This window comes from Macrotis lagotis, chromosome X (genome assembly GCF_037893015.1).
Source record: "Macrotis lagotis isolate mMagLag1 chromosome X, bilby.v1.9.chrom.fasta, whole genome shotgun sequence".
Taxonomy (NCBI): Eukaryota; Metazoa; Chordata; class Mammalia; order Peramelemorphia; family Peramelidae; genus Macrotis; species Macrotis lagotis.
The window spans coordinates 653,169,656-653,195,189 of record NC_133666.1 but is presented as its reverse complement, the minus strand read 5'-3'; the positions used below and the strand labels follow the sequence as shown (position 1 = coordinate 653,195,189).

General features: G+C 39.9%; 1 protein-coding gene across 2 annotated transcripts in view; it reads left to right on the top strand.

Moving 5' to 3' along the window:
• Positions 1 to 25,534, top strand: part of TIMM44 (translocase of inner mitochondrial membrane 44) — a 43,973-nt gene that overhangs the window by 2,816 nt on the left and 15,623 nt on the right. Inside the window, exons 2-10 of one of the 2 annotated variants that reach the window (XM_074205004.1) lie at positions 352 to 456; positions 3,119 to 3,289; positions 4,653 to 4,733; positions 6,047 to 6,196; positions 7,050 to 7,189; positions 7,939 to 8,024; positions 22,405 to 22,497; positions 22,694 to 22,818; positions 24,592 to 24,642. In XM_074205004.1, coding sequence (XP_074061105.1) covers positions 352 to 456; positions 3,119 to 3,289; positions 4,653 to 4,733; positions 6,047 to 6,196; positions 7,050 to 7,189; positions 7,939 to 8,024; positions 22,405 to 22,497; positions 22,694 to 22,818; positions 24,592 to 24,642 — 1,002 coding nt within the window. Of the gene's footprint in view, positions 1 to 351; positions 457 to 1,312; positions 1,490 to 3,118; positions 3,290 to 4,652; positions 4,734 to 6,046; positions 6,197 to 7,049; positions 7,190 to 7,938; positions 8,025 to 22,404; positions 22,498 to 22,693; positions 22,819 to 24,591; positions 24,643 to 25,534 lie in introns of those variants that run through there. The other variant, XM_074205005.1, reaches the window with a different exon arrangement.

Here is a 25,534-nt window from a genome sequence, read left to right as displayed (position 1 = left end):
TTTTCTCCCAGATCAGTTCCTAGTTAAAATTGACAGCAACTAGAGAAACAGCTGGAAGAGGGTTGGAGGGAGCTGGCAGCAAAGGGGGGGGGGGACAAAGTGGAAGGGGAAGAATTAAAAAAGGAGGCAATATCTTTTACCCAAGCTGACATTCCATAGTTTGCATTCTTCCTGTGACCTAGGAACCAGAATGTACTTTATGCAAATCCCTGTCTTGATATCTTATCACTGTTGCTCTTCATTTGACATAGAACAAATTGATAAGAATATTCTTATCCTTTCTCTTTTCTTTCAGAGGTAAAATAATAATTTATGTCTTTTTTTTTTTACTTTTTTTCCCCCTGATTCTAGAGATGCCTTGGCAGTGGGACCCAGCTTTTCACTGGCTGGTGCCCTGTGCTAGTGTCCTATAGTCCTGTCTTTCGAATATGCAGTCCAGGCTTAGACCTGCCACTGGTAAGTGACACAGGTTTCCTCTGCTCTCCAGGGATCTTAGAGGGCAAAGAAGGGATTCTTCTGGGAGAGATCAGAAAGTGATCTCCTTTGGCAATGTGGTGGGCACTGCTGAGAATGCTTCAGCTCCTAGGATGCTTAGTTAATATCTGGGCAGAGTACTTTTGAAGGTAGTGTACTACCTGAATTGTGTGGCCTTGTCTGTAATGCCATTTTCAAAACTCATTCATCAAATATGAACTTACTACCTTTCGTGTGCAGGGAATTGCCTTAATACTGGGGAGGGGTAGAGTGGGAGGATGGAGAATAGGTAAGACTGGTCTCTACCCTCAGTGGAGTTTATGACTCCAGTGGGTGGGACATCACACACATTTTACTTGCTATTACATGTGTATTATAGGAGTTGATATGAGTACAAATCAAGTTCAAGTGGAGAAACTCCTTTTTGTCTTGAGAGTCCTGAAGGATGGAGATTGTGTAGGAGATTTCAGGTAGAGATGTATCATGAGAAGGGGAAGAGGTGAAATACAGACACAAGTTGAGGGAAGAGTCTCATTTGTAGAAAAAAAAGTCTGGAACATAGGTCAGGGCCAAACCATGTGGAACCTGAAGGGATAAAAGGGTTTGAAATTTGTGGCAGTGTAGGAATACATAAAAGGTTTTATAACTGAAGAATAGCCCAATAAACAAGTGGATATGGGGACATGGTCTGTGAAGATCTCAGATTTGAACATTAATCCAGACACTGGTGGTGGGAAATGCTTGTGTGAAAAGTGAAGAATCCTTGGGATTAAAGCTGGAATGGAATGTTGCAATAATCTTGTCAAATTTCCTCATTTTACAGGGAAAAATCTGAGACCCACAATGATGAATACAGCAAATATTAAGCTCCTACTGTGGGCATAATCTTTTAGTTAGGAAAGAAAGTGATTGGCTAGTTGGAAAGTGTCCAGAGGAGTGCATCCAAAATGATTATAGGGAATGAAGATCATTTGAAGAAATAAAGGGTGTTTATCCTGGAGAAGATCATACATAGGTTGGTACTAGATTATGGAAGGTCTTGAATGTCTGGCTCGTTACTTTTTATTTTTTTGATAGAGGGGATTCTTGTTCAGGATTTGAACTAGATGGCTTCTAAGATCCTTTCTACCTTTGACAGTGCAGAGACCTCTATCCTGAACTCCAGACTTAGACTTCCACTTGTCTGTGGAATGTAGAATCACAGAAGGGACCTTTAAGATCATCTAGCCTTAACCCTGTTGCTAGAATCATATATTCTTTCACGGACAATTTGGGTCACATTATTTCCTGGCTTATGAACCTTCATTGATGTTCTATTCTCTTGTGGATGAAATTGGACATTCAAGATCTTCCATTATCTAGTGCCAATCTACTGCCTTTTCAGCCTGACTGAAATATTCCTCTTCCGCCTCTCCCAGTTCTGGGCCTGGATTCAGGAAGACTCTTCTTCCTGAGTTCAAATTCAGCTTCCAATACTTGCTAGTTGTATGACCCTGGACAAGTCACTTTGCCCTGATTGCCTAACTTCCTCATCAAACAAACAAACTGAGGAAGGAAATGCAAACCACTCCCATCTTTGCCAAAAAAACCTAAATAGGGTCACAAAGACCCAACTGAAAAATGACTGAACATAAATTAAGCTTAACCAAAACTGATTATTCCTGTCCTGTGCTTCCCTGCAGTCTACACTTTAATTTGTATTGTTCCCTACACACTTGGGATGCATTCATATATACATGCACATAACATAGATACTATTTCCACATGTTGAAGGCCCAGCCTAGATGTCACATCATCACGTCTTTTTTTGTGTGTGCCTCCCTGCTCTTGCCAAGCTCCTTGAGAGCAGATACCATGTTTTATTTCTTCAGGTCTCTCATCAACAAGGCTGGTGCTCTGTCACAGTTTGTTGATGTAAGGAAGCAGCCAGAGCAGTGCTGCTTAGACCTGCAGAGTCAGCCTTTATATGGTGCCCTCCCATTTCTAAAAGAGTGTATTTTGTGAATGGAGAATGGTTATCATGATGGAAGATGGAGTCGAGTCCAAGAGAACACCAGAGCTGAGAAGATAGCATTTAGAAAATCCTGCATTGATCTAGTTCAAAAAAGGGAATTGTTCAAGTATTATAGAGAGGGAGACATGGCTAGCTACCAGCTCATACAAAAAAACTGACTACAAGATGAACCTAAGGGGGCAGCTAGGTGGCACAGTGGATAAAACACCAGCCCTGGAGTCAGGAGTACCTGGGTTCAAATCTGGTCTCAGACACTTAATAATTGCCTAGCTGTGTGGCCTTGGGCAAGCCACTTAACCCCATTTGTCTTGCAAAAACCAAAAAAAAAAAAAAGATGAACCTAAAAATACTCTTGAGCCCTGAGGCTGCATAAATATAAATTGCACTGTCCTCTTTGTTCAGATCCTTCAGGTAGACCCTGATCAGTTCTAAGCATTCTTTTTTGGGATTTGGGATAACAAGAATTCAAAGGGAAGAAAATGGCCAACCTTTTTTTATATTTTAAAAATAGAAACTAGATTTAAGTTCCTATGGATGTTCGATTTCACATTAAGTTTTATGTTGGGGGAAGTTCTGTGCTTCAGTTTTTTCCCACAGATAATGATGATTTTTCTTTACATTTTTATTTAGGCAAAGTGTTATTCTTCTGGAAGCAGGAAAAGTTTCCTATCTGGCTTGATAGAAAATATCAAACAAGAATTAGCAAAAAACAAGGAAATGAAAGAAAGTATTAAAAAATTCAGAGATGAAGCTAAGAAGTTAGAAGAATCAGATGCACTTCAGGAAGCCCGAAGAAAATATGTAAGTCATTTAAGAGAACTTAGTGCTAGTTCATTTTTTGTATTTGAAAATGCGGGGAAGACTGAGATTCATAAATTCACAATGCTAGAGCTAAAAAATGCATCAAGCTCCCTGAAGGGACTTTTTGTCCCAGCTCTTTGCTCCATGAAAAGATATAATTTGTTTAAGATGACATGCCTGTTCAGTGGCAGTGCAGACCTAAACCCAGGTCTCCTGACTTCCAGCCCATTATTTCTATTTCATTAGCTAGTAGGGTTTGATTAAGGAAAAATTTAGTCTTTAGATATAAGTACAATAGATTGCTTTAGGAGACAGTGTATTTCCCTTTCAAGCAGTGGCTCAATGGTCCACATCAAGAATATTATATATTGGGGATTCTTAATAGAGGACTGGGTAAGTTAAGTGACTTCAAAAGTCTTTTTAGACTTTTTTGGTTCTTCACATACTTACTGGTAGAGTCACACAAGGAAAGGACCTTTGCTTGATTGTCTCATAATTTTTTGGTCCCCAAAAACCCAATTTTAAAAATTTATAGGATAATTCCAGATCTGCTCTCATTGCTCTGCAACAATGAATTTTCATTTCATTGATGAGTCTCATTGAACTTGAAATACCTAACTATTAAAGGTCGCAAGCTACTCTTAGCCTGTCAAAGGCTTTGATTTAACAAAAAGATCCACAGCAAGCATCCACTGGAGAATTACATCTTGGGCTGCAGCACAGTGGCTAAATTGATTTTTTTGGTATTTCCTAATTTTACCTTGGTAACACCCTTTTTGTGGGGTGATATTAGAGACCATGGAATTCTCATGGGTCAGACAGTTGATGTGACATGTAAAAGAATTTAAACAATGTAGAATATTAGGTTTTATTATATGTAATATCAATAAATGGCACAGTCAGGGGTGAGAGTGGCAACAAGGTTGATTTGTCATGAAGTGGACAGGAAAAGAGACAAAGTCAGATGACAAAAGGGATTATTTGTCCTGGAATGATTTGATACCATGTGGGTTAACTGTGACAAGAGGAACATGGCTTTCCACTTGGCCCAGGCAGGTTGATGACTCAAGGGCTAGCCTGAGCCTTCAAAAGAGGGCCTGGGCCAGCACTAGTGCAGCCGTCTTTGAACTGCCTGTGGGAGAGTTGCCCATTCTCCCCTGTACCACAGCTCTGGAGCAGCTCCAAGGTCCCCATTAGGTAAAGAAGAAAGGCAAGTCTGTGAACATGGAATTGAGAGGGGCAGAAGGACTGGCAATAGACTGCCAGGGAAAGCGTGAACTTTTCTGGTTGGTTCTAGCCCTATTAAAAATTAAATTGGTGACTAATTTTTCTCTTAACAAAACTGATCTTCTCTCTGTTATAGAAAACCATTGAGTCTGAAACAGTCAAAACATCTGAAGTAATCAGGAAAAAAATTGGAGCACTCACAGGTACAGTGAAAGAGGTGAGTGACTAGAATGTGGTCTTGACAAAAGCCTTCACTGGCTTACTGCCACCTCCTGGTATCAGGAAGTTCTCCAAGATGTTCTGTCCTCCCAGTTTTAATCTGACTATTCCCCCCCCCCCCCATTCTGTTCTTCAGTTGAACTACATGAGATTGTCTCCCCAATGTTCTGTCTCTGCCTCTCTACCTTGGCTCTCACTTTCCTTTATCCTCTTCTCTGATTTCCGTACTATGTCCTTTAAAGTGCACGTCCTAGGCTTTTGTCTCCATGAACCTTCTTTGATTTTGCTCTATCTTGTAGCTCACATAGTACTTTACCTCTCTGTTGGGCATCTGCTCTTGTTATGTATTACATAATTTGTTTCATTTGCTTGTACCAGACTGTATGCTTCCTGAGGGCAGACTGCATATTTTATCTAATTTTTATATTTTCTCTATCCATGAGCATGATGTTTTATACTTAGTAGACATTTAATGCGTATTTGCTGAAGAAATGAATGAGTCAGGCACTGTTTTATGAATTGCTTTTAGAAACAGTTTTTTTCCTATCTTTTCTTCCTTCTCCTTTCTTTCCCTCATTTTCTTTCAATTCCTTTCCCTCCCTCTTGAAACTAGTGCTAACTTCTTCAAAAAACCTTTCCTGATTCCCCCAATCACCCTGTATTTATATTGTATTTATTTATTGTATTTGCTTATCTGTCAACATGTATCCTTTCCGGAAATTGTAAGTTCTTGTGTCCTCAATACCTTGCATTATTGATATACTATCCCCAGTACCTGCCACAGTGTCTTTGTATTGTAGGGATTTAATAAATACTTGTTGATTAATTGGGTGTGTAAGCAAGCTGAATTGTCTTGAATGTCCCAGGGTAGGTTTTAACCTGAGGGCTCCCTGCTTTATTTGCTGGATCCCTAGGTTGCTGCAGATACTGGGAGCCAGTCTGAGAAGTTAGAACTGAGCCAGGATGCTCATTGTACCTAAGCTAACCTCTCATTTGAGGGGAATCTTTGAGGATGGGGGAGGATGAGGCCACTGCTGGGAGTTGTTCTGTGTGGACTTAGGGGGAAATCCCAGTTTGACCTGGACTTCCCTAGAATCCTCTCTACCTTAATGACCAAACCTGGGAACTTGTCTGAAGCCAGCCCTATACCCCAGTTCGACAATGGGCCTGAGTGAATCTATTGAGAATAAGGCCACTGGTGACATGTTATACTTATGTTATACTTTTCTGTAACTGCCGGAGAAGAATTGGCAGGGTCTTGGAATATAGACTGCATTTTGAGGACCCTAATCACTTTGTCTCTTGTGCTAGAGTTTCGATGAAGTAAGTAAAAGTGATCTTGGCCGAAAAATCCTAGAAGGCATGGAAGAAGCAGCCAAAACAGCCAAGCAGTCTGCAGAGTCAGTGTCTAAAGGTGGGGAGAAGCTGGGCAAAACAGCTGCCTTCAAAGCCATTTCTCAGGTAAGCCAGTGCTGGGGCAGCCCAGATAGAATCAGGTCACAGATTCTGTAACTGGAAGGAGCCCTAGTGTTCAGCTTATCGAACAATCTTACTCTAGAGATGAGGAAATGGGGGTCCCAGAACAGTGAAAGGACTTAATATTAGGTACTTGATAGAACTAGAATGTCTTTGAGCTTGCCCTTCTCTCCTTTTGTGCTTTAATCATTTTTAAGATTTTTCCTGATGGAGAACCTGAGGCAAAGAGAGTTGTGATTTTTTTTTTCAGCTAAATATTTATAGAACTTCTCTCCTCTTATGCAGCCCCAAAGCTGATCAGTTTAGAGAAAGATACAGAACCTCTTGCTTCTTCTTCAGACTCATTGGCCTTGGGACCCTGGTAGTATTCTCAGAAATAGGGGCAGCTAGGTGGCGCAGTGGATAAAGCACCGGCCCTGGAGTCAGGAGTACCTGGGTTCAAATCCGGCCTCAGACACTTAATAATTACCTAGCTTGTGTGGCCTTGGGCAAGCCACTTAACCCCATTTGCCTTGCAACCCCCCCCCCCAAAAAAAAAAAAGGAATGGAATGAAATTTATTTTGTTGTCCAAAAAATTTGCAACATATATGGAAACAAAATAATAAAGGCCAAAATCAAATTGTGCAAATACATAATAGTAATATTTTGTGTTTGCATGAGTAGAGTAGACATGCTACCTACCCACTCTTCCCTGGAATTCAAATACAAAAATGTTTTGGATTATCATCTTCAACAAATCCCAACAATTTGGGAGAGGGTTAGGGAGGGATTCAGTTTGACTACCAGTTTGACTGGTAGATTTTTTATGATATTGTGGATAAATATGCTTTTCTTTAGGGAGTTGAAAGTGTGAAGAAGGAAATAGATCAAAGCGTACTAGGGCATACAGGCCCCTATCGAAGGCCAGAGCGACTGCGAAAACGGACTGAGTTATCTGGAGAGAAAATCAAAGAGGATAAAGTATTTGAACCCAATGAGTAGGTATTTGACAAACTGATTCCCTTGAATTGTTGAACACATTTGGCTTTGATTTCTAAACGCATTTTATTTTGTATAAGTAGGAAAAGAAGCTGCTCTAGTAGTTTGATTCCATGCTCTTAGCCCTGGTGACTGGAGTGCTATATTTTATTTTGAGGTTATTTTCAATTATCTGTTTCTACTTAACAGAGATAGTCCAGAAGAGAGTCTATGGGTCTGTCCCCATTTATTTTTCTAGCAAGGATCTATAGCATCTCTGCATTAGATTCACAGAACCAAGATCATGGAATCCTAGATGTCAGCCAGTCCATCCCTTAATTGAGCCATGAAAGAGGGAATGACTTGGCCAAGGAAGAGCTAGGATTTGACCTTGGCCCTTTGGCTTCAAATCTAGTGTTGTTCTCACTTCACTATGGAGCATCCTTGGAATCATGAACAACAAAAGGAGCTTCTTACTATTGAATATCACACACACACACACACACACACACACACACACACACACACACTGCATATCATAGAGCAGTAAATTCATCTGTGACAAAAACATGGGGCAGGATTGTTACAATCTGAAAAAGGCAGGAAAACAAGGATAGGGTCGGGCAGGTAAACAATTACTTGATGAATATGTGGGCTGGACTGGGAAGTTTTGACCATTGATGGTTTTTCTGGAAGTATCTATCATGTTCCCTTTTCAGACTTCAGGCCAAGGTTACTGATGAAATGAATGCCTTGTGATTTTCCCCAGGGAAGCAATGGGAGTTGTGCTGCACAAGGATTCAAAATGGTATCAACAGTGGAAAGATTTCAAGGACAACAATGTCGTCTTTAATAGTAAGTAGCAAATAGTAAGTAGCAAAACATTTTCATGACTATGGGTCATTTGGAGTGTAGCAACCACAGAATCCTGTCTGAAATCATCTTGGAAAAAAAAGGGGTCTCTAGCAGAGTGCTTCAGTGATCTGCCATGGACCCCGGGCTGTTTAATGTTTTATCAGAGACTTGGAGAAAAGTGATATGCTGGGAAGTATGGCTGAAATGTTGGATGAAAGGATATAATCATCTTAATAGTTTGGAGGTAAAGATAAGTACTATTTTTGGAATACCAAAATCAGTTTTATAAACTCAAGATGGAAAAGGCTTAGTTAAGTTAAACAACAGCTCATAAAGATTTGGGGATTTCCCTAGCCCATCAGCTCATTATGAGTCACAGGACAACCCAGTATCCAAGAAGGTTAATGGGACCTTGGACTTCATTGAAAGGTATAGTGACTTAGAATGAGCAACTATGATCAACCTTGTGTCCTCTTCCCCTTCTCAGACCATATTTGGAAGGTTGTATTAAAAGCAAGATATGTTTTAGAAAGAACATTGGCAATGGAAGAAGAATCTGGGGAAGGAAGACCAACATTGCATGATGAGGAGATGAGAGATCTTGCCATATTGGGGTCCATTGAAGGAATTGCAAATTAAAAGGTTGGGTGGGATATTACTTTTGCTCAATTTGACCCCAAAGGATAGACAAGGAACAGTCAATGGGAGTTACAGATTATCAGATTTTTGTCTCAATATAAAGAAAAATTTCCTAACTATCGAAGCAAATTAAAAATGTGGTCGACTGGGGGTGGCTAGGTTGCACAATGGATAGAGCACCGGTCCTGGAGTCAGAAGTACCTGCGTTCAAAATCTGGCCTTAGACACTTAATAATTACCTAGCTATGTGGCCTTGGGCAAGCCACTTAACCCCATTGCCTTGCAAAAACTTAAAAAATAAAAAATGTGGTGAACTGGAAGTGGTGCCTCCCCTTCATTGGAAGTTTTGGGTCAGTGCTGCATAAACACTTTTGGTGGATGTTCTTGGTCAAGTACAGAGAGGACTTTCATTTCATCAGTCATTCAGTTAGCAGACATTTCTTTAGTGTGACTGCTTTATTGCTAGGTTCTGAGAATATACAACTACAAAGAACTCTTGCTCTTCTTTCATTTTGAAGTAAAAAGGCAAGAGGAAAAGAGGGTGGAGTGAAAGGGAACAGAATTTCAGAGTTGGACAGTGTTTCAAGAGGCAACACGATTAGGGTAAACGATGCTAGTTTTAGGAGTCAGGAAGATGGGAGTTCAAATCTTGATCCTGACTGTGACCAGGGCCCTATCTCTTAACTACTCAGTACTGACTTTCCTAAATGCTCTGTAAATGTTACTGTTATTACTAATGAAGATTTCCCCCTCTCCCTCCCAAGTTTTCTCTTCTTTAAGTTAAGGAAGGGCATGTAATCTCCAGTGTGTGGTGTAAAGATTTTGTCCCACTCTTTCAAAGATACCTGCTGGGGATGAGTTGGGATATATCAGGGAACTAGAGGATAGGGAGAACTTTTGTCACAATAGGTTTCCTTATCAAGATGAGTCAAGGAAGAGTGCTTATTGGTAGGAAGTTGAGGAAACGGGGTTCCTCATCTTACTGATCCTTCAGACAGCTAGTTTGATTCCCCACCACAGCCACAAAGAACACTTTGTTCCCTAGACCTAATAGTCTTTGCATTCTCAATGGGCTATATTAGGAAAGAGTATTTAAAAAAAATAAATAAGTAGTTCCTTGTTTTCATCCTCTTTCAATGTATGGATGGAACAGTTGTCCTAATAACTTTTCTCTCTTTCAAAAATGCTATTTGGTATATTCACTCTCTGCAGGTGAGTGCTTGGGATAACTATAATGTATAAGAAATAGAAGATTTCATTTAAAGTTCATTCAAAATAACAACCTCTCCCACCACCACCTCCCATCCCTCAAAAAAAGAAGTGGTCATTAAGTCTTTGCCTAAAGAGTTGAGAAAAATGTAGCTCCTTCCTTTATTTGCAAAGAATTGGAACTATAGCTATAGAACATTGTATATACATACAATTATCACTTTATATAAATTCAACGAGAAATTCTTATTCCAAAAAACCTGGGAAAAAAGCAAATGTTTGTTGTATGCTACTGTGTTCTTTTTATCTCACTCTGCTCTTGTACCTCTCCTTGCTGTTCCATGGACACAAACACACACACACACAACACACACACATACACACACACACAAAACACCTTCCAAGTGAAAGCAGAACAGATTGCCACCACAGCTGAACCAGGACTTGGCTTGAGGCCTCTTGTGCCAAAGGAGGAGACCTTTATTCTGCCTACCCTCTCACATGTTTGATCCCTATCTTCCATCCATGCTCAGGTACAATGTATTTGCTCTCCTCACCCCCTATGTGTTCTTCTTTGTTCTAACCAGGCCCCAGTAAGGCCAGCCCTGGTGTCCACATGTTCCTTGTTCCTGCTTTCAATTCTCTGTCCCCAGGCCCATTGTGTTCTTGAATCATGTGCTGTCCCCTTCCTCACAAATTCACATTTTATAAAAATTCATTTACATATAGAGTGAGAAGTATGTATTACTGTAAGACTTAGACTTATGTGGGTTATTTTGATTAACTACTTTGCTTCTTTTGCTCCTTCTATGTAAGATCCATTGGCAATCCTGTGCCAGGGTCACATTTGGAAATGAAGGTGATGAACATTTTCTTAAAGATTTAACTGGTAATGGGATAGATTTCACTGATCTATCTGGCACTTAGACAACATGAGCTCCTTGTTGAATTTAATTGTCTACTCTGTGCTTCCCTGTTCTGCCCAGCTACTTTCCATATAGCTAGGACAAGGGCAAGAAAATGAAGCAAAATATAGAAGTGGACTGTTTTAATATACTGAAACTGCTACTGATTAGTTGTGTAATGTCAAGTAGATCACCCAGCCTCTCCATGCTTCAGTTTATTTATAAAATGAGCAGGTTCTGCTTGATAGTTTTTTGGGGGGGGAAGGGAGGGGGGACCATGGAACACCAAGGAGAGGGGCAAGAGCAGAGAGAAATGAAGCAAACACAGTAGCATATAGTAAAAAAAATTTTCCCAATTTTTTTGAAATGAAAGTTTTTCTCAGAAGTCTTTGCATGAAGTTGAATTTGTATGCTGTGAATTTATGTAAAGGGTGAATTGTGTGTGTGTGTGTGTGTGTGTGTATTCTCTAGCTATAGTTTCTGTCCTTTGCAAATAAGGAAGGGAGGTACATTTTCTCAACTCTTCAAACCCTCTCAATTTTGACATTCTCTGCACTTTAATTTCTGTGATTTAAGCAGTGCTTGACATTTGACAGAACATTAACAAAAGACATTTAAGGTGTATAGATGTATAGGGAAAACTAGTAACTCTTAGTATAGTGAAGACTGCCAAGCCCTTTTCAGGGCTGCTTTTCACTTTTGGTATCTACCTGATTCACCTAACTCTCATCTGTGGCTCCAGGAAACCAGAGCATGCACAGCAACTTATCCCTGGTAAACCATTTTGACAGACAGGCTAAACTAGGTTGAGGGTAACTGAATGGGGGTGGTCTCAAATCTACTGGTGATGGGGGGGGGGGCCTGTCTACCTCAAGCATGTGAAGATTGTCCCCAGCAGAATGAGTAAATGAGAACAATGGTAATGGAAGTGACTGAAGGATGCTATGGAGTACTTAGTGCTTGGTCATCAAACACCAAGGTGATCTACTATGACTCAAGCCATTGCCAGTCATCTTGGCTTTTGTCTTGTCACTAAACTTGGATGATTCTGGAAGATAGGGAGGCAACTTCCAACTGCTCTACCTCACTTAAATCCAATTTATGCATAAGTCAAAAGAAATCACATACCATTTTAACCATTTTTACTCCCCTATAACAACTGGCATGTGATGAAGTAGCAGGTCTAGATATACTGGAGCTATAGTCAAAACTGCATGCAGGTAGCCCAGGTTGTCATCTTCTCACTGAGCTGAAGCAGCAGCCCCCCTATCTGAGCAGCCTATTTTTAAGGACCACACTGTTTACCTTGTGGCTGAAGAAGGGGCTAGAAAAAGGGACCCAAAAAATTGCCTACTTCACCCTACTTTGGCCTGCTTAACAGCAAATGAGGGATCCTACCTAGTGATTGAAAAACAAAGAAATGTAAAAAAAATTATTCAAATATGAATTCCACTCATTATTGATAAAATAAAATCCAGTAGACAAACAGTTCTTGTGAGAGAAGTCAACAGTTATTGCATTCAAATAGCTCTGAATGAAACAAGGCTGTCAGATGGAAAGCCAGCTTACTGAAGGCAGAGCTGGATACACATTTATCTGGAGTGGCCAGTGATGGGGAGCACCATGAAGCTGGTGTAGGTTTCACAATCAAAACCAATTGTGAGTCAACAACCTTGTATGAAGACCAGAAGCCCCTCGTCATTAATTTGCCAAGGGAAAGAAAGCTTGTGATTCTGGATGACTTTAGAACAAACTGTCAGACATGGCAGGTAGTCCTTAGGAGGAATGGAGTTGGCAGTATTCACTTACTACTGAAGACTTGTGTATCGTGACCTTTTATCACCAACACTGTCTTCCGTTTGCCTAAATACAATAATACTTAATGGATGTACCTTCATAGCAAATGTGGGCATTTAATTAATTATTTTAATTAATACAGTTAATCCTTACAAAGGAAGAGATAAGCAAAATGTAAGAATAATGAAGGCAATGTGGCAAGGCTTGTTGGACAGATCATAGACTTATCTTCTCCAAACTAAACATTTGCATTCAACACAAGAGGTGACCCAAGGCAAGACAATTATCTGAAGACTTCAAGTTAAAAGATTAGAGTACTTGTCCAAAAGTGAATAGTTTGTTGCTAATTTAGAGGGAAAAATAGCCAGTACACAGTTGTCAACAATGGAGCAGAAAAGGAGTAGGCAGCTTTCAGAGATTTGGTGTACAACACTGCATTTATTCACCTGGGAAGAATAGAGGACTTGAGGAATGTTGGTGCATGGTCTTCTGTTTGTACTCAATGCACCCTCTGAAGCTGAGATGCAACAAAGAATGGATTCTCTGCCAATTGTGTTAATTTTGGCCTAATAATTAACACCAAGAAAACCCAGGTGCTCCATTAGTCAGCACCATACCACCCATATGTGAAACCTTCAATTACAGCAAATGGAGACATTTTGATAATTGTGGACAAGTTCACTTAACTTGGCAGTGTCCTTTTCAAGGAGGGGCATATTGACAATGAGTTTGACATTCTCATTACTCAGTATTTGAAAGGTTCTGAAAGAAAACGTGGGAGAGAAAAGATATTAGACTGACTACCAAAGTGAAGGTCTACAGAGCCATTGTGCTAACCTCATTGTTATATGCCTGTAAAACCTGAGTGACTTCCATTTAAATTGTCTTAGGAGGATTCTGAAGATCACCTGTCAAGATAAGATAGAAGACACTGAGGTCCTTTCTTGAGCTAAAACTGCCATGCATTCCAACACTACAGAGAGTGTATTGTTAGAGTGCTAGATTTACACTTGCCAAAAAACTAATCTATGGAGAATTCACACTGAGCAAGCGCTCACAAGAGGGTTAGAAGAAGTGATATTGGGACACCCTGAAGACCTCTTAAGAATTTTAGAATTGATTGTACAGCATGGGAGATGCTGGCACAGGATTGCCCCACATGGTGTCCTCATTATTGAGGGTGCTGCAGGAAGGCTGAAATGAAGCAGCTCAAAGGAAATTTGACATATGTAAGTTTAGAGTAAGCACTCTAGGTGTTCACCACTCTAGGTGTTCACATGGACTCTCTATGTCCAACCTCTGGTAGAGCATTCCAAGCTTGTATTGGTCTGATCAAGCACAGTTGGATACACTGTAATTTGTCTCAAGCATAGTGATTTTGTTTTGATCTTATTTGATAACAAAGGGCAAGAACCAACTATTCACCTGGGTCAGAACACTCAAACACATCAAGATTCATTTGAAGAAATGATGGGAAAATTCAGAAGCTGCTAAATAAAAAAATGAGAATTTTACAGGCTTAATAGCAAGATAGTTCATCCATTTCTAGGAAGGCAATGTTTCAAATCCTTCAGAAATAAAGTACAAACAAAATTTAGAAAGTTGCAGGATTTTTGACGCAGTAAGAAGGCAGATGAAGTTCAGTTTAACACTGATAATAACAATCCAAAGTGCTTTTATAATATTTTGACATAGGTCAGAGACCTATGCATCTCAACTACTCAGCATGATAATGCCAGATTCGTGATAAGGACATGTTCCTGGAGAGATGGACTGAACACTTCCAGAGTGTTCTCAAAAGACCATCATCATCAGGGCTAAATCTATTGAACATATACTGCAGGTTGAAGCCAATCCCTCTAGAGGCAAAATTCCAGCTGAAGGTTTTCAGTGCCATTCAGTTCTTCTCATGTGGGCAAAGTCCTTGGTATTGATTGTTTTTCAGCTGATATTAATAAGGCAGGGGTCCACCACTCATAGAAAAGCTGACAAATCTCCTAGATCATATGACCAGGGAAAGTTATCCTCAAGAATTCAAGGATGCATCCATTCTCCATCTCTACAAAGGAAAGGAAATAAGTTATCTTGTGACAATCACACCGAGGAAAAGGGAGTGTGTGTCTTATTCTTAGCCATTGCTGGCAAGGTTCTTGCCAGAGTTCACTTTAATAGACTGATCCCTTCATCTGGAAGATGGATACCTATCCTAGAACCACTGTGGCTTCAGAAAGGGCTAAGGAACTGTTGATATCTGTTTGCTACCCAAGAACTCCAGGAAAAATGCAAAGAGCTGAATAGAGGTTTGTACACAATGTTTTTCAATCTGTCTGAGGCCTTTGAATTTGTGCAGTTGTGGAGGCTTGTGGAAAATCAAGGGAAAATTTGATTTCCCAGAGAAGTTCATCAGAATTGTACAACAGTTTCATGATGCCATGCTTACCTGGGTTCTGAATAACGGATGATGCTCTCTTGCTTTCCCAGTCACCTATGAAGAATCAGAGCTGTCTGCTTACTTCCATGCTTTTCCGAATGATGTTTTCAGTGTGTTGCCAGACTCCTTCAACAAGGATGTAAGTGCATTCAAAGTCACCTGCTGGGTTGATAGTAAATTATTTAACTAGAAAAGGATATAAGCCAAAACTGAAATGAAGGTAGAGTGACTATCCCTCCCCTGCAGATAATTGTGCCCTCAGTGTAGCCTCTGAGATTGACATGCACCAGATCAAGTGTCCACTGCTTATGCTAATTTTGGCCTGACAATTAAAACTAAGAAAACAGGTTCTCCACCACAGTATCATCCATGCTTGGAATCATTGGTTATACCATGTGGAGAAATTTTCAATATTATGGTTAAGGTCACTTACCTTAGTAGTTTATTTTCCAGGAATGTCCATATAGATGATGAGATTGACAAACACATTGCTGGAGGTAACCCAGTGTTTGGGAGACTCTGAAGGAAAGTGTGGGAGAGGAAAAAGATTACACTGCCTACCACACTGAAGGTTTGCAGAGCTGTTGAACTGAACTTATTGTTGTATGCCTTCAAAACCTGTACAGTTTACCCAGCACCATGCCCAGAAACTGAATTGCTTCCAATTGAATTGTTTTAGGAAGATTCTGAAGGTCCCCTGGAAGGATAAAATACCAGATACTGAGGTCCTTTCTCAAGTTGAACTGTCAAGCATTCAAATTCGGTTGCAGAGTACAATTTCAGTGGGCTGGCCACATTGACCTAATGCCAAACATATTTGCCTAAAAGACTTTTATGGAGAACTTACACAATGCAAGTGCTCACATGGAGGTTAGAGGAAGTGATACAAGACCATTCCCAAGGTCTTCTGAAAAGAACTTTGGAATTGCTTATGAGACAAAGGAGTTACTAGACAGGACTTCCCAGCATGGTGTGCCCACATCAAAGGTGGCTTTGTGCTCTATGAGGAAAGCAGAATTCCAGTGGCTCAAAACAAACATCAGACGTTCAAAACTTAAGAGACGTCTGTCTACTCCAAATGTTCATATGTAGAATCTTCTAAGCTCATTTTGGTCTGATCAGCCAGTCAGATGCACTGTACCTTGACTTCAAATAGTGATGTCATTTGGGGCCTTTCTACACACCAAGGACAACTAACCAACCAACAAAAGACAGAAGGTTGCTCTGGCTGTATCTGGGCTACTGAGTCCCAGGTGGGACTTCAGAGGAGGTTTCCAGCCATGGTTTTATTGGTTTCACAACAGGAGGCTGTTAGATCTCACCTGTCTGTCTCTTCTCTTTCAATTTTATCCAGAAAAAAAACTTTACTATCTTGTAAGCAGATTAGAAACAAATCTGTGTAACAGTCCCCTAAGTGCAAGAAGATGCTGACCAGAGATAAATAAGACAATATTCAAGAATCAAGGTGGTGTAACATAATTGATCTGTTGCTATGTGCTCAACACCCTTGGCATTGAGAGGAACCTGTTTTCTGGGAGTTCAGTCTATGTACATGCATAGCAAATGACAATGGCAAGCTGTGCGACCGCTGCCAAATAAGAGTTAAATCATTCAGGAAGCCTTTATTAAGCACTCAATCTGTGCCAAGCATTCAGGACATAAAGAAAGGTAAAAGCCAGTCCCCCTTCCTTTGAGAAACTCAAAACCTAATAGAGACAACAAGCAAACAAACAGGATTATTAGGAAATTAGGAAGAGGGAAGGTATTAGAAATAAAACTCCTTTGGAAGCTGGGGAAAAATCAAGAAGCAGTTATGAGAAAGGTGAGCATTCTAGTCATGGATATCAGAGAGAAGAGAGTGATAGTATCAGAAGTTGTGGAAGAGTAAAGGAGAATGAGAATTGAGCAAAGACCATTGGATTTGAAAATTAAAGAGATTTGTAATTTTGGTGAGGGAAGTTTCAGTGTAATACAAAATTAGAATCTAGATTGTAGGGAGTTAAAAGAGAGTGAAAGGAGAGGAAATCACTTGTTGAAGATGACCTCCAAATTCGTCCATGGGAGAGATCATGTGGAGGGATTCAAGGAGGAAGTCTCCAAAGATGTGATAGAAAATCCTACACTTGTAAGTTTGATTGGCTTTAGATGATCATACTTGTGTCAGCTTTCTTAAACCTGGAAAAGTTAGATGAATGAAAAAGCCTGTGCAGTGATGACCTCAAAGATCAGGAAGTGAGTTCTGAAGGTAGTGAGACTGGTCTGTCGATCGATAAGGCCTGAACTGTGAGGTCATCAAGTTTTTATAAAGTGTAGAGGGCAATATGACTGAAAAGTTAGATTGATACTATATGAGAGAGGATCTCAAATACTAGGCTAAGGATTTTTATCCTGTACATAATTGATCCTTCTCCAGCCAGGAATAGGAAGACTGAGAATGGAGCCTGAAGCAGTAGCTATTGCAAAAGATCAAGTGTGAAGTAATAAGGACCTGAACTACGGTTGGTACAGAAGAGGAGGAAGGGAGGTGGGGTGGCTAGGTAGTGCAGTGGGTGGAGCACTGGCCCTGGAGTCAGGAGTACCTGAGTTCAAATTTGACCTCAGACACTTGATAATTACCTAGCTGTGTGGCCTTAGGCAAGCCCATTTGCCTTGCAAAAAAAAAAAAAGAGAAGGAAGGACTTTGAGAAATACTAAGTTGGACACATCACCAGAACTACTGACAGTATTTGGAGCATAAGAGAGAGGGATAAGTTGAGAACTGAGCTTTTGAATATAGTCGATTGGGAGAGTACCATTAAGAAGGGGGACAATTTTTTTAATTATATAAATTTTATTTATTTCCAATTACATACAATAGTATTTTTCTACCAATCACTTTTTTTGCAAGGTTTTGAATTGTACAAATTTTTACCCCTCCCTCCCTTCCCTCCCCTCTACCCTCAACAGAAGACAATCTAATATAGTCTTTACATTTGTTTCCATGATATACAGAGATCAAAATTGGATGGTGTGAGAGAAAAAAACATATATATATATATATATATATATATATATATATATATATGGAAGAAGGAAAACATAAGAGATGTAACACATAAGACAACTTTTTAAAAATTGAAGAAAATAATCCTTTGTGTTCGTTTAAACTCCACAGTTCCTTCTCTGGGTATAGATATTCTTCATCAGAGATCCCCTAAAATTGTCCCTGATTATTGCACTGATGGAGTGAGCAAGTCCATCAAAGTTGATCATTACCCCATGTTGTTGTCAAGGTATATAATGTTCTTCAGGTTCTGCTCATCTCCCTCAGCATCAATTTATGCAAGTCTTTCCAGAATTTTCTGAGATCCCATCCCTCTTGATTTCTTATAGAACAATAGTGTTCCATAATGTACATATACTGTAATTTGTTCAGCCATTCCCCAATTGGTGGGCATCCCTTCAATTTCCAATTCTTTGCCATTAGAAAAAGAGCTGCTATGAATATTTTTGTACAAGTGATGTTTTTATCCTTTTTCATGATTTCCTCAGAGTATAGACCCAGCAGTGGCATTGCTGGATCAAAGAATAGGCACATTTTTATTGCCCTTTGGGCATAATTCCAAATTGCTCTCCAGAATTGTTGGATCAGTTCACAGCTCCACCAACAATGCATTAGTGTCCCAGGTTTCCCACATCCCTTCCAACATTGATCATTATCCTTTCTGGTAATATTCACCAATCTGAGAGGCGTGAATTAGTACCTCAGATGATTTAGAACAATTATTTATTTGTTTTCTGAAATTACTGCAATGATTTTGTTAAGAGTAAACATAACCCAACCCCCCCCCCCCCCAGAAGATGAGAAGCCTCAAAGAATAATGAGAGTGAAAAAGTATACTTCAGTCTGTATTCAGATTCCAATGTCTCTGTCTCTGGGGTGAGTTGCTTTCTTTATCATAAGTCCACCAGAGAAGTTGCTTCAATATTTTTCCCACAGTTGCTATTCCCTCCACTCTATTCCTCCAGTCTCATTTATTCTATCCTCTCTCTCCTTTCATCCTGGCCTTGTCCAAAAGTGTGTTGTATCTTGAGTAACCTTTCCCACAATCTCCTTGTTCTGCTCTCTTCACTTTGCAACATTTCTTAGATGTCTTTTCCCCTTTTATTTTATTTTTTTGGTTTATTTATTTTATATTATTACAATAATCTCATGATAATAAACATAAATCCCCCCTTCCTCTCCAGAAAGATGAGAAACCTCAAGAATAGTGAAAGAGGAAAAAAAAGTGTACTTCAGTCTGTGTTCAGATTCCAACGGCTCTGTCTCTGGGATGAATTGCTTTCTTTATCCATAAGTCTACCAGAGAAGTTACTTCATTATTTTTCTTACAGTTACTATTTCTAGCTGTATATCCTTCCACTCTATTCCTCCCAACTCTCATTTATTCCATTCTCTCTCTCTCTCTCCTTTCATCCTGTCCCTGTTTAGAAGTGTGATGTATCTGAAAACTCTCTCCATGATGATCTTATCCCATCCCTTCCTCCATGATGATCTTCCCCCTTATCCCATCCCTTTCCTCTCATTTTTCTCTAGGATAAGATAGATTTCTATGCCCTATTAAGTGTTTATGTTATTTCCTCTCTGAGCCATTTCTGATGAGAATGCTCACTCATCCCCCCTTTCCATTCCATTGAAAACGTTTTTTCTTGACTCTTATGTGAAATTTCTTAGCTTCTTCTTCATTTCCTTTCCCTTCCTCCCAGTACTTTTCTTTATTATTCATTGACTCCATCTTCTTACTATATTATACCATTATATTCTACTCCTTCCTGTGCCCTGTCTATATATGCTCCTTCTAACAGCTCTTATAAATGAGAAAGTTCATGTGAGTTATCAGTATCTTCTTCTCATGCAGGAATACAAACAGTTCAATATCATTAAGTTCCTCATAGTTAGGCCTTCTCATCCACCCCCTCTATGGTTCACCAGAGTCCTGTACTTGGAGATCAAACTTTCTGTTCAGCTCTTTTTGTTTCAATAGGAATGTTCAAGAGTGCCCTGTTTCATTGAAAGTCCATCTCATCCCCTGAAAGAGAATGTTCAGTTTTGCTGGATAGTTGATCCTCAGTTGTAAACCAAGATCTTTTGACTTCCAGAATATCATATTCCAATCCCTGCGAGCCCTTAATGTAGATCCTGCCAAATCCTGTGTAATCCTGACTATGGAACCTTGGTAGTTGAATTGTTTGTTTCTGGCAGCTTTTAGAATTTTCTCTTTGATTTGGGAGTTTGGAATTTGGCCATACTATTCCTGGAAGTTTTTCTTTTGGGATCTCTTTCAGGAGGTGACCAGTGGATTCTCTCTTTTTCTATTTTATCCTCTGCTTTTAGGATCTCAGGGCAATTTTGCTGTATTTCTAATTTTTGGCTTTTTTGGAAGAGTTATTTTTTCCTGATTTCTTGTAAAGTCATCAGCTTCCTTTAGTTCCATTTTGCATTTGAAGAGTTATTATTTTTTTTAAGGTTTTTGCAAGGCAAACGGGGTTAAGTGGCTTGCCCAAGGCCACACAGCTAAGTAATTATTAAGTGTCTGAGACCAGATTTGAACCCAGGTACTCCTGATTCCAGAGCCAGTGCTTTATCTTCTACGCCACCTAGCTGCCCCAGAGTTACTATTTTCTTCAGAGAGCTTTTTTTTATCTCCTTTTCCAGCTGGCCAATTCTGCTTTTTAAGGCATTCTTCTCATTTGCCTTTCATCTTGCTTTTTCCATTTGGCCTAAATTGGTTTTTAACGTATTATTTTCTTCAGTATTTTTTGTATTTGTTTCACCAAGTTGCTGATTTGGTTTTCATGATTTTTCCTGCATTGCTCTCATTTCTCCTCCCAATTTTTCCTCCACCTCCTTAAATTGCTTTTCAAAGTCTTTTTCAGCTCATCCATAGTTTAAGCCCATTTTCTATTTCTCTTAGAGGTTTTGGATATGGAAACTTCGATTTTGTTGTCATTTGAGTATGTGTTTTGATCTTCCATGGGACTAAAGTAATTTTCTGTAGTCAGATTCTTTTTTTTCTGTTGTTTACTCATTTCCTCAGCCCAAGACTAATTTACAATGCTTCCAAGGCCTTTGGGGTTTTTTTGAGGGGACACCCCACTGGGACCTTTATTCCTCCAAGGTCTTATGCTTTCTTGCCTGTGCTTTGATATGTAGATGACCACAGCACTCTCCTGCCCCAGAGCTGTAAGGAGGCACCCTGTTCAACTATTTTAGTATGGAAGACCAAACTGCAACCTGGATTTGAGTGTGGGCAAACAGCAGAATCCTGCTTCCAGAGAGAGCAGAGAAATTTCTTCATTCTCCCTTGATCCCCTTACTGTCTGTGGGCTGTGCTCTGGAGGTGCAGGCTGGTTTCTCCCAATTCTCCCTGCAGGTTCTGTGGCTAGTGTTCCTTACTCCACACTCATTCTGGTGTAGCAGAATTCTCTCTGCCCCTTCAAGCTGTTTCCGGGCTGCGCTGCTTCCAGTGCTTTTTCCAATTCCCGGTCCTGGTGAAACACACCTTTCCTGTGGAACTTCTTAGAACTATCTTGGACTGGGAAAATGTATTTCTGTGGGTTCTGCCCTTCTAAATTTTGACTAGAATCCTAGAGCAATTTTTCATGTGATTATAGATAGCTTTGATTTCCTCATTTGAAAATTGCCTTTGCATACCCTTTTGACCATTTGTCAATTGGAATGACTTTTTTTAAATAAATTTGACTCATTTCTGTATCTATTTTAGAAAAGAATCCTTTGTCACAAACACTAGTTGTAAAAATTGTTTCCCAATTTACTACATTTCTTTTTGTCTTGGTTGCAGTGGTATTGTTTGTGCAAAGCTTTTTAATTTGATGTAATCAAAATTATCCAATTTGGTTTTTATAGTATTCTCTCTTCCTTGGTCATAAACTGATCAAGTGGGGCACTTTTAATAGATAACATTGCTTTGGAAGACAACCAAGAGGAGATTAGGATTCAGGAGAGAGGTCTTCTCTCTTCATTTGGGGAAGTATAGAGTGAAATGCCACAACTTGTTTTAATTCAAGAGCAGATTTAAAAGTGCTTTCTCAAGCATTTGATTATAATCTCAAGCTCCCATGTAAATAGAGGTCATCCTCTCCTTTTGATCCCTTATCAAGTCATCAAGTCCTGCATTCTGTATAAAGATATTTAATCAGGAAGACACCCTATCCTCTGATCTATCTCTTGGTATTTAATGGCATAATTTTTTGATTCTTTGAATCAAATGAAGTTCATGGTGTCATGATAGATATTCTCTTTAGATGATTGTGTTCACAGTAACTAAGGTCAGAATGAATTTCAGAAATAAAAATAAAAGGCTTGTTCACAGGACCTGCTATCTGCTTTTGCTTTCAGGATTCTTTGAGATGAAGATGAAATATGATGAAAGTGATAATGCCTTCATCCGGTTATCTCGATCAGTGACAGACAAGATTACTGATTTAATAGGTAAGCACACCCTCTCACAGGTCCCAGGAGCTGAGAGCGAGTCCCCTGCAGATAATTCTAACAAAGACTGCTGTGCAGGTGGGAAGAGGAAGCTTCCAAAATCTGGGTGCTGGGCCAGATGTTGGGAAGCTCATTGTACACCAGGCCACTGGAGATGGGACCCTGAGGCTTGATTACAGAATCTCATATTCATCAGGTGGCCTGTTCTCAAAGACTGAGATGTCTGAAGTTCTGACTGAAATCCTCAAAGTGGATCCAACTTTTGACAAAGATAAATTTCTGCAGCAATGTGAACGTGATATCATCCCCAATGTCCTGGAGGTAGGTGTTTCACGAGGCCCTTCAATATTCTCCAGCATTTCTGCTTCTAATAATTTTCAGTGACCTGTGAAGGGCTATCAGTGAACATTCATTAACCGATCTGACTGAGAGACAGAAATGAGTCTTAATTCATCAATATCTTTTGACTCTAGCAAATTCATCAAGCATGTCATTCATTCTTCAGCTTTGGCTGATTAAAGATGAGATTCATCCCAAACCCATGACTGACTAGAAAGAGAGAGACTTTCAGGTTCTCAGAATACTAATCACTATTGATGTTGGATCAATGAAAGCCCTGACCTCGCTTGGCCTGGGGACCTGCCTCAGCAAGTTAGGTGGAGGGCATGGAGTGACAAGGAGGATCTGTCTCCTACTGAGAAACTGGAGCATTTTTGTGAGTCCTGATCCTGTTGCTGTTACAGCCCTCTGATTTTTTTTGGAATGGTAGTGAAAGGAGTTTTATGATAATATTACTTGATAGTTTGGTACCCTGAGATATAGGCTAGCCACTTTCAGGGGTAGATTTGAGCTTAACCAAGTTTCATAACTCCTAATTTGGCTTGTTTCTGAACTGGCATTTTTGCCATCTTTCATATTCATCCACCAATTCAACCAGTACTCTCTAGGCATAGTTGAAGGAGATTCATGGGTAATGGGCTGTGCCCCTTTTCCCCTAGTACCTCTTTGTTGTTTCTCATCTTTTGGACAGTGACTTATGGTGGTTAGGGAAGGTTGTACAAAAGCAGCCTTCAGAGGGATACTTTCTGGCAGGGGCTTAACTCTCAATTTGTCCTAGCTTCTAGTATCTAATCTTCAGTTTCAGGGAAATTTGGGGGCTTCTCTCATTCTCTTCAAATTTCTCAGGGTTTTTGTCTTAGTTATCACTTGTCTTTCTTCTAGGCCCTAAACTCCATAACTTTATTGGCACATAGATATTAGAACAGAAGTCTCCCGACTAGCCTTTGCTGACTAACTGAAATCTGATCACTTGTGTAATACAAGGCATATATGCTCTTATGACCTCTTTCATTCTTTGGATCTTTGCTACCAGAGATAGAAATGATAAAGCATGCATGGGGTTATGGTTATGTGTTATATTAGATGTGTCTGGACTTGGAGTGGATATTCCTTCCCTTTTTGATGAATTGGTGCAACTCTCATGTTGTGAGACAGAGATGGGCAAGTAGGAGTTGGGGGGGGGGTTATGCCTGTGTGTGTCTGTGTGTGTGTGTGTTATATCTTGTCTGTTCAGGTTCCTTTGGGGTAGTCTTCTGCTCAGGACCATACACAGAACTTCACTTCAAAGTGTCTGGGGATTGTAGCCTCATCTACTACTATGTCACCCATCAATGAGATCAACTTCACCCAATGGCTCTATGCATTAGTGAACCTTGTCTAAGCTTTGTAAATAAGGGTATGCTATTGAGATATCCCCATACCTAGCTTTTGCAAAAGCTACATCTGAGGGTGAGGAGGAATGATGAACTAGGTTTTGGTGACACAGGAACCTGGGAAGAAGGGCTTTGTACCTAAACTATAGCCATCTGATACTACTTGTCCATTCAGCTTCTCAGTGCTCCCTATCTAAAAAACACTCCCTGGTAATTTAACAGCTGTGCTAGGACTCCAGACGTTCAGTTGAGGCTCCAGGAGCTGGGGGAGGCAGTGATGACAGCATTCCTGTTAAACCTTGCACTAAAGCAGCTGCTACCTGCAGACTTGCTTCCCTAAAAGTTGTTTTTTCCAGTTCACACTTCTCATTTTCTTTTTCAGGCTATGATCACTGGAGAGCTGGATATCCTCAAAGACTGGTGCTATGAAGCAGTAAGTTTTCACATTTTTTTTTTAATTTCTGGCCTTCATAGAACATTTTGCAAATGAAATAAATGTGAAGACTAGTAATAGGTTGAGGACTTTTTAGAGCTAACGTGATCTTGGGTTTCATTAAAAGAAGACTAGTATCCACTACTCGCCTGTTCAGGGGAGGGCTACCACACTGGGCAGTCAGACTCCATGATGGGTTAGGCGAGGAAATTTGAGGTTGTTAATGGTTAGATATGCTTTCGAGAATTTGGAGGACTATGGTGTAGAGGAGGACAAAGGGATTCCTTACACTGGTTTGGCATGGCCCCACAGTATGGGAATAGGATTACCAAAGAGAAGTTGTACAGTAGCAGATAAACAGTTCAGAAAGGGAAAATTTCTCAATCATCTGAACTGTTCAAAAAAGGGGAGCTGACTTCTGGCACTAAATGGAGGGAGTTGTTCCATCAAGAGAAATCTTCTAGCACTGGTCAGGGCTGGCTCTTTGGCCCAAATAATTGGGACTAAGTGGCCTGCAAGTTGCCTTTCAGCCACACCATCTGTGGGCTTAGTTTTCGCAGGTTTTCAAAAAGTACTAACAAACTCCTCCCCCCCCCATATAAATATTTTGTTTTCCAATTATCTGCAATGGGACTAACAAACTCTTTAACATCCCTTCAGCTTTGATTCTCAGAAATCAAAGAAACAAAGTGAGTCATCAAAATGTCATATGTATCAGTGACCTCCAAAGTATTTACATTTTGACAAAATTTATAAAGTTTTAACAAAACAGTCCCATTAATAGCTCTTTTCAATTATGCTTTCTTTGAAACTAGAAACCGCTATGCAATGCTTTCCATAAGGATGCCACAGACCTGCTGTCTGTTGGATTCTCTAACCCACCTATATACCT